Source organism: Condylura cristata, unplaced genomic scaffold, assembly GCF_000260355.1.
Source record: "Condylura cristata isolate star-nosed mole 26May11 unplaced genomic scaffold, ConCri1.0 scaffold00036, whole genome shotgun sequence".
Lineage (NCBI taxonomy): Eukaryota > Metazoa > Chordata > Mammalia > Eulipotyphla > Talpidae > Condylura > Condylura cristata.
Window position 1 is genome coordinate 1371087 of NW_004567137.1, and position 9932 is coordinate 1381018.

At 36.4% G+C, this 9932-nt stretch overlaps 1 protein-coding gene across 1 annotated transcript in view; it reads left to right on the plus strand.

Moving 5' to 3' along the window:
* ERGIC2 (ERGIC and golgi 2) overlaps positions 1-7464 on the plus strand; it is a 39951-nt gene extending 32487 nt beyond the window's left edge. Inside the window, exons 12-15 of the mRNA XM_012732912.1 lie at positions 2508-2605; positions 5591-5753; positions 7076-7158; positions 7318-7464. Of these exons, the coding sequence (XP_012588366.1) occupies positions 2508-2605; positions 5591-5753; positions 7076-7158; positions 7318-7380 (407 nt within the window). The 3' untranslated portion in view covers positions 7381-7464. The remainder of the gene's footprint in view (positions 1-2507; positions 2606-5590; positions 5754-7075; positions 7159-7317) is intronic.
* Positions 7465-9932: the final 2468 nt, after the last annotated feature.

Genomic DNA, 9932 nt, shown 5'->3' on the forward strand with positions numbered 1-9932 from the left:
CTAGGCACCTGAAACCTACAGTGTCACTGTATTGGCTTGGTTATTGACAAAGTAAGAAGTGGTAACAATAGTATGCTCACCTTTTATTAATGTTTGTTTTAACCTCCTATTTCATTTTTTTAAAAAAAATATGGGTGGATTTTTCCTTCTTTAGTAGCAGATAATCTAGTTTGTATTTCCAAAAGGTTCTTAATTGTCATGTTGCATGGCATGCTCCACTCAGGACACCTATTAAGGACTTCTGAAGCTTTCTGTGCTGCTAGGAATTCTGGATTTTGCAAAACTTAATTAATGCATAATAAATCTTTTAAAAAAGAATTTTAGATTCTATTCAAACAGATTCATTTTTTAAATTATTTAACTCATTTAATACCATATTGTAATTAGATATATTCAAAGTGTCTTACTTAGAATATGTAACATTCAGGAGAATTTTATGTTTGTATGGGAATGTTTCACTTAAATTTTAGTGTGCTAAATTTAGAAATGTGTGAGTAGAGGCAATCTGAGAAATAGGACCTTTATTCAGTGTAATCTCATCTTTAATTAAATGGTCATTCTGCACCAAACTGAAGTTTACTTGTTCTTAAATTCAAGATGTCTGAGAAATAGGGTTTGTTGTATGATGCTGTCAGCTGAGTGCCACTAGGTTTTTCAAAGATTGGAGACAGGTGAATTCTTCTGCTTCCTAATACATCTTCCATAGGGCGTCATTTAACCACACGGGAAAAATTGGCACTCCACATCTTGTGTATTCAGTTCATGTTCTCCAGAAGTTTTTAGTATACCTTTAATGCTATGCACATTTGTACAGCTCTGCAAACTGGACTAGTCTGTGCCTTGCGAAAAAGTTGTTGGAACAGTATTTCCTGTAGCCTGGTCATGGTTACTTCTACCACTATAATTTTCAAAAATGAGATTTTGACAGTTCTATTAATAATTTCAGCTTATTAACCTAGATATTATCAAAGAAAAAATAAGAGAAAAGGGGTGTTACTCTGTCCACCACATCAATAAAAGGTGGACATTTGTCAGTTTCATCCTTTTCATCCCTTATCAGCACATGGAGAGTTTCCTTCCATAAATATCAAAGGTGTGTTCATTGTTCCTCTGGCCTCAGCTTCAGGTTTCCAGTTTTTCCTGCCTGGATTTTTTGATTCTCGATGGTTAACAGCCCTTGCAGTGGCACTTTCCTCCTCCTCTGTGGCAGTTCTCTGCCGCCTCTCCTCCCCACATTGCCGCAGCAGTGTCTACGGCACTGGTGTTGCCTCACTAATCTCCATTTCATCTTTTTTAAATAATTTCTTAATGATTGAACATCCTTTTTTTCTAGTATTTCCAGCTCCTCCTCTCTGTTCATAACATGATGGAGTTTGTCCAAAACCTTAAAGCTAGGCACAGATGCAGCTGTTCACCTTATATCAAAGACCCTCGCAAAGGATGAAACTGACAACTGTCCACCTTTTATTGATGGGTGGGGGATGGAGTAACACCCCTTTGCCCTTATTTTATCTGTGATAATATCTAGGATAGTAAGCTGAAATTATTAATAGAACTGTCAAAATCTCATTTTTGAAAGTACATGTGGTAGAAGTAGTATATGAAATAAGGCAGGATATCCTTTAGTTTGTCATAAGCTTTTTATAAAATCTTAACTATAAACTTTATTTTGTAAATAAAATTAAAACTTTTAACATTAGTGTTTGAAGAGATTATTACTCTTGCTCTAGCTTTACCCTTCTCTATCTGAATTATGCTGAGATACAAGACAGAGAAGTTTGATAGAAATGAAAATTCACTGAATAAAAGAAACAAGAAACATAAAAGTACATATCTTTCTATATCTGTGAGATTCTGTATCTTTTTATTTCTGTGAGATTCTAAAATAGCAGAGTGCACGGTAGTGTGAGTGATTGCGGTAAGACTAGAGATAGAGGGTATCGAAGCAAAGAAAAGCATTTTCTGAGTTGATTCCATGTGTGGTATCTCAGTGATGGTGAGTGCACTTGTCAGCGTGTCATGAACCTTACAGTTAAAACATGTATTTTGTTCACATAGTTTTAAAATACAATACCACATGCTATGAAGTACATATCTTTTAGGTTAATTGTACTAAGGCCCTGTTATTTATCTCGTTTAAATTCGTAAACAGATACATCTTGTTCTGAATTTTCTAGAATATAGACTTAGGGAATTAACATTTTTTTAATGTGAACCGTTAATATTTTAAATTAATAACAAGTAAAATAATGGTATTTATGACTTAATTGATGCTTAGAAATGCCCAATGAATATACCATAAGTAACCCCGTGTGTGTGCCTTACTGAGAACTTGTTTTATCAAGTATGAGTATGTTGCTATTATTCTTTTGAAGTTGTGAGATTTTTGCTAGATATTAAGTCATAAATGGCACTAAGTTTCAGGTTGGTGTATTTAGTGGAAGGAAGGATATATTTGTTTTAGTTTTGTTACTGATGGATTGATGAAAAATTTTACTTTATTCTAGACAACCAGATGTTCCAGTATTTTATTACAGTTGTGCCAACAAAACTACATACATATAAAATTTCAGCAGACACCCATCAGTTTTCTGTGACAGAAAGGGTAAGTTGACATTTTTAACTTCTTGCCCTGAAATTCTTTGTCTTTCAGTTTGAGCTCTGGATCTCTCTCTCTAGGTGTTTACACCTTATTCCTAAATTTGGCTTTCTGGTGCTTTTGTTTTGGGCATTTTGTATTCCTAGCAGGTGGTGCGGGGGCTTCAGTTTTGGGTTTCTCTTTTGTTTATAAATAATGTGAGTAGGATGGGAAAAGACCCAAGAAGACAGACTCCTTGCTCTGTCTTGGGATGGGAGGGGCAACCCAGGTAACCTTATGACTGGATCAGTTTCTGTTCTGTACCCAAAGCTTATGCTCCCGGTTCCACTTCTTGGCTCCAGATTCCTGTGGTTGGCAGTGGGTGTTGGTCTGAACTCAAGCTCCCTAAGTTCCAGAAGGGAGGAAGGTGGAGACAGGACTCAGCACCTGGCCTCACATCATCGTCTCAGCTGCACTGCAGCCCTTTACCCCCTCTGGAACTCACTAAGTTAGAGCTTTGTGTTCATCTAATTGAGAGGACATGGTCTGTGATCTTGGGGGTGTGGGCTATCTCCTCAGAAGTAGGCAACAACGGTGAGGATCAGAATTTGGAGCTGGATAGTTTCTTTTCTATTCTGGGGTCTTGTTTTCTTATTATTGTGTTTTGGGAATGATGAATGCTTTGCTAGTATTGCGCATCCAGAAAAATCCTGAGGTATTTAAGTGGTTTTTAATTTGCATTGCTCCATGTGGAATTTTTTTTTTGATAATTTTATAACACAATGACTATATGTCTTCACTGATTGAGGAATAGTCCTTATTCTTAGGACATTACATTTTAGGACTCAGTGCCATGCGTTAACTTTTAATACTTTTGAGGAAAATCAAGTGTTTGAGGAGTGAATATATCTGTGTAAAGAAGGAGAGGGAGAAATTAGGTCAAATATCCAGGGGCATATATGGTGCTTTTCAACATTCTGTGTGTGTGTGGTAAGAATCTGTTACAGGGCAGAGAGGGGAACCCCAGAAACCCCAAACCTGCCTGCTCTAAATAGTTTCTGCCATCTTCTGCATCAAGACAAAACATATAAGACCTTTACTTAGTAAACAGTACAGAAAGAACAAAGATTAATAATTTCTAAATCAAACACCCAAAGTTACCCATCCCCTCATGGGTAAAAGTCCACCCAAACAGGATTGACCTAAAGCAAGGCCCGAGAGCCTGCCCCAAGTCTAAAGTACCTTCAGCAGGGACCCATAGAAAAGGGTCAGAAACAGCCAGACAAGTCTGTGGGGAAAAGAGTAAAATTAAAATGAAAGTAAAAGCTGCCATAGTTTACCTTCCCACAGGTCTTTCATCCACATCTGTGTCACCCAGTCCAGGACCAAGAAGGAAATACATGCTCTCTGCTCCATGGGCTTCCATTAGGTCTCCTCCTGACTCTCCATCCTGCTTGCTTCCTTCTCCAGTCTCCCTCCCCCATGCTCACTCCCCACCCTACCCCCAGCTTCTCCCTGCTCAGTTCCACTCTCTTTTGGGTGGTGCAGGGAATCTGGAACCTCCCCTTTTCCTGGACATCACCTTGTTAGACTTCCATTGCCCACTGAGGTGTGGGAGGGGAGTATGGGAGGGCATCCTGAACCAGCCAGCCTATACCATGGCGAGGCTTTTTAGGCAGCAGGCACATACCCACTGCTGAGGGCACTCACATGGCTTAAGTCTGTGGAGGGATACTTGGGAAAATCTAGGAAGGGACAGGTGCATTTGCCCTTTGACCCAGCAATCCTACTTTTAGAAATTGCATCCAAAGATAGTGTAGAAGAATTTAAAAATAAGATGTATACCTATTCATTGTGGTGTTGCTTGTAATAGAAAACTGGAGACTAGTGGTTTATTCTCAAAGTAGAGTAACTTGCAAATTAAAAAATGTATGAGATAGATAACCTATGTACTGATGTGGAATTAGGTTATATTTTAAATAACAAAATCAAATGAAAACAAACAAGAATCCCAGAGCATTTAACTTTTGTACTAAGAGGGTGACAAATAGCTATAGAGTTGGGGGAATGGAAAAAGGGGGAGAGCTCATTAATTAGTTAATCAGTTTTTTGCTCTGTAGACACCCTGATCCCTGAAACGGCTTTCACCCATGTAGGGAGTAACAATATATTTGTAATTGTGGCAGGATATTGAATATATCAGGGCTTTCAGATTAGTCATTTTATTGAAAAGTTGATAGGTCATGCATGAGGCCCTGGTGTTTAGTGGGATAGAGAATTGTTATAATTCTAATAGAGAATTGTTTCACTTTCCCTTGGTAGTAATTAAGCTCCTCATTTGTATTCCTAAAGTTTTCAGGTTAGTTATAGGTTGGTCAAATAGGCAGGGCCTGGCACAAAATCATAGTAAAGCAGTGTAATAGCTGCTTGAAGTGAATAAGAATGGAATGAAATAAAATATTTTTTTACTCATTGGGGGAACTGTGGTAAGTTTTCTTTCAAGAAAAAAAATTCTACCTTTAAAAACTGAAGCAAGGTATCTGAAGTATAACATTAAAGAAACTAAGATACCAAGTGTTGATATCTTTCAAAGTAATGTGTTGCTTTCATCCTTAGTGTATCTCATATTGTTTAAAATGAACCACAGAATGAACTTATTTAGTAATTAGTCATTCAGATAATAGTATTTTAATAATTGAGCAAATGCCACTAAAAGCATGGAAAAATATTAGTGTAGCTTCTTGTTTCATTTGATTTAGAGAGGGATGAGCTACATAGTTGTAAGCTTATTTCCTTAAATAAGGAAAATGGCTTGTTTCAAAAGCACATCCCACCAAGAATAAAGAGTGATTGCTTCGCCCTGCAGTGTGGTGTCTTTAATGTGACGGCAGCGCTGTTCTTTAGTGACTGGTGTCCCTCCTTTGTAGTCGGGCTGGAGGACTTCATGGACCTCTGGTGATCTGGGGCTTGTTTTCTGACCTGCCTCTCCTGGCCCTCCTGCTTTCCTTGCAGGAACGCGTCATTAACCATGCTGCAGGCAGCCACGGAGTCTCCGGGATCTTCATGAAATATGACCTCAGCTCTCTGATGGTGACCGTGACTGAGGAGCATATGCCTTTCTGGCAGTTTTTTGTAAGACTCTGTGGTATTGTTGGAGGAATCTTCTCAACAACAGGTTAAGAGCCATTCTTTGTCCAATTTCTGAATGTGTTGCTTACACTAAAATTAAGATACTTTTCTTTAAAAGGGGTAAGAAATATATACATATTCATGTTTTGATATTTAAAGAACTTTTTCATTAAGATGTAATTCCAGGGCCCTTCCCTGGTGGCACAGCAGGTTAAAGCACAGCATTATAAATCTATTGGCAGCCACTGCAGCAGGAATTGGATCCCTGGCCAGGGATGGTGACCCACATGGTGCAGCAGACATCTCCTGACCTGCCTGCTGCTCCCCTCAGCAGTGTTTTTCAGTACATCTGCCTGTACTGTTCCCCACTCTGTCTATGGTGAATCCTCTCACCCCTTATACCTCTGGCCTGTACCCTAGTTCTTACATACATTAATAAATAAATCTTTAAAAGAAAAAGATAAAATTCCAAACCTCCCAAGTTACATTATGAGCTGAACATAATTAAGTCCCCTGAGTCTAGTGATCTATGGGAAATCATTAAATGAGGTAGCAAGATCCTAGGATTTAACATAAATCTTGCCATTTATATGGTGGTGATTTTGGGTAGGTCATTTCCCTTTTAAAAGTTCTGTTTTCATTTCTGAAAATGGTAGTTGTTACTTTAAGACATAGTTGTACTATAAAGTTAAGTGAAAGAATGCCTAGAAATAGCAGACACTGTAATAACACTTGTTTTGAACTTAAAGTATGTTTACCTCTACAGCATTTCAAATTATATTTTATAGTACTTTGAGTTACATAGTCAGGAAACCAAGTTTTTCAGTCAATAATCTTTTTATCATTTTTGGCCTTTTTGGTGAGATTTCAGGCTGCTCTCAAAGACAACCTGTAGAATCCTAGTTTTGAAGACGAATTAATAGTAGATAAAGAAAGGAAACAGCTCTGTTTATCCTCAATGTCTATTCACTATTACATGGAGGTACTGGTTTATATACTTCAAAACTTATTTATTTTCTAATGAAAGTCTTTGTCATGGCTTTATTTAAATCCAGTAATATTTAAAACCAGTGATACTGGTTTTAAAAATTATATGGGTGTGAGATGTATTTAGCACCTTTGAAAAGATTGCCTTGTCAACGTCGAGAGTTATTAGGCCTGATTCTTTTGAAAAGATATCTAATTGTTTTAAAGTTTACCTGTCTTAACACTTCTAATCATGGATGTGAACAAGGAAAACCGCTTCATTTTTCCCCCTTATGTTGTTTTATCTGAATTTGTACTTAAGGCGATTTAGGAAATAATGAATTTAGGAAATAATTTCATTAGAAGCACAATCTAAAATATACACTTATTTTTTTATTATAGGCATGTTACATGGAATTGGAAAATTTATTGTTGAAATAATTTACTGTCGTTTCAGACCTGGATCCTACAAACCCATCAATTCTGTAAGTGGGATAGTAAACGTGCTGTTGTTCTCCAAGTCGCTCTGTTAGATTTAAATTGTAGCTTTTGGTGCCCAGAAAGGAACTGTCCCCAAAATGTGCATGTTGAAAGAGCACCTAGTATTGGGAATCAAACTAACACTTTGGCCTTTTCTTCTCCAGGTTTCTTTTGAGGATGGCCACACAGACAACCACTTACCTCTTCTAGAAAATAATACACATTAGCACCTCCCAAGTGAAGGAGAAAAACTTTCTGCCTGAGACATAAAACCTTTTTTTAATAATAAAATATTGTGCAATATATTCAAAGAAAAGAAAATAAGAATGTGGAGCAGGAATCACAGCTAGAAATAATAAGAAGCCCTCCCAACCGAAATCCTGTATATGTTGTGTCTGTTGAAAACGTCATAGAAGAAATTATGCAGCAAATCACTGAGTAAGCCCACCTGGAGTATTGCTTTGAAGAGGACCCCTTCTGATACTTTCACAGCACCTGGGCAGTATTGAAATCAGACCTTGCTTTTTGGTGACAGAGAACCTGAAGAAGTCAGATTACTTCAAAAGAAAAAGTCATTTGACAAGTGCATATGTTTGCGTCTTTTTGTTTTTAAAAGATATGATGTGAGAATAAAATATGTCAAACATATGGAAAACTAGTCTAGACTTTAAAAAATTGTCATCAGGTTACATTGTTAATAAAAGAAAACAGGGATGGCCCATGTGATAGCAATGTTAATGTTAAGCCATAATGACACGGCCCCAGGAATTTGGTCTTGTGAAGGTAACATTTTTTCTTTAAACACAGCTGTTGACTGTTAGACCTTTTCAAAATGGAGACTAAGGTGAATTCTCACAGGGACAGATACGTAGGCATCAAAACAGGTACAGAGGTATCAGGCACCAATTGTATATGGGAACTTGGACAGGAAGAACATTTTTAAACTAGCTAAATTCCTAATTTGATCCTTGTTATTGCTAAGGAGAAAAGGAGAATATTATATACTTTGTGATGAGTGGGCAAGAGGGTAACTTTAAATAATATGCAAATGTGAGGCAAATATTTAAGTGAGGCAAGATAATATTGAATCTGAGAGACCATCATATCAAACAATATCCACTAAATCAGAAAACCTGATTATGAAGGAAGTATCTGCATTCAGAGTGTCCTGAATGTGTTGATTCCATATTAGATTGCGGTGTTCCAGCTTTCTTACTAATTAAGGGCCAATTTTAAAAGTTCACACTATATAAAAGATTGAAAACAGGAAGCTGAGTTTCAGGTGCTGTTAAAAGTTGTACTTGAAATACATGCACCAACACCAGCTCTCCTTGTGTATCTAGGAGAGTAGTTGAATCATCAAGTGATCTTATTTAGGGAAATGGGCAAACAGAATCCCAGGTAAGTAATAAGGCTAAAACTAAACAGCTAAATTTAAAAATGCAAGGTTTTTTTTTTTTTAAACAAAGATGTCATTATAGTTTAAAATGGATCTTTTAAAAGGTTTTCTTTAAAACAGTTGAAATAGATAATGGAGTGAAGAAGAGAAATACTGATAAAACTAGTCCGCGATGAAATGCTTATCTACTGGCATTTGTAGAAAGTTAACACAAATGTCATGACTTATACCATGTATCATTGAGTCGAAGTGATCTGATTAATGCAGATGACACACATGCGTTGAAAGATTTTTGAATCCAGCAGATTCCAAATAGTGAATGTGCTTTTATTTGTGTTTCTTTGGATATTATTCCTAACAAGTTAAACTAGATAGAATGTCTCTCAAAATAAATTTTTATTGGAAAATTTTAGCTTTTTTAGACCAAGTGTTATGTGAATCTGCTTGTCAGAAGATCACTTGTTTTTAATAGAAAAAAAAAATACTGATTTCAAATTATGTTCAGTTAGGATTCTAACAGTTTTTAAGTATCTTTAAAAGGGTTTAAAACATTTTGTTAATTCTGATTCAAAATTATTCCATGTTTTCTCACCATATTAAAACTATAATAGAATTTATCTCACCCATTAAAACTGACTAACAGCATTTTCTTTAAAACAAAATACTGCTTTGCTATTGATCAGTTCCCACTCAGAACCTCTCTGGTAGTTGGTTGGAATTTTGGTGGTGAAGGTACTACATTCTGACAGCCCCTGGATGATGTGACATCACCTGCGCACCAGGCTCTGCCAGAGTCTGCCTCACTGAGCTTCCCTCTACTGAGGACACACCGCCCACCTCTGTGCAGCTCTGGCTTTTGTGCCCACATTTACTACTGTCTCTTCATTTTACTGGGGTATCAGTACTATTGGCGTGTGTATTTCAGCCTAAATATTTTAAATGTTGAGGCTCAAATGTTGTGAAATGGGTTTTAAGAAATTGTGTTTGCATATATTGGCCTATAAAAAATATTTAGGGGAATAATTCACTGCTGCAGTATTTGTGTATTGTAGACTGCCTCTTGGGAAACAAAGAATGATGAAGTTTGAATTTTTGATTTAGGTCATTAATATCAATTTTTCTCACATTTTATAATAGGACTAAACATAATTATTTGCTAATGTTAACAGTTTACAATTTTTAATACAAATTTGAAATTCATGTAAATTTTTCATAATATAAGTAGGCATATTGATGCATTCTGTCTTTTTGTCTTGGGTTAGTAACTCCAGTTCTAAAAATTAATATCACAACTCTGATGCTTCAAAATTTAAAATACTTTCTTGAATTTGAGTTCTATACATATTTTTGATTGTTTAAAAATAACAAACCTGAATCTTG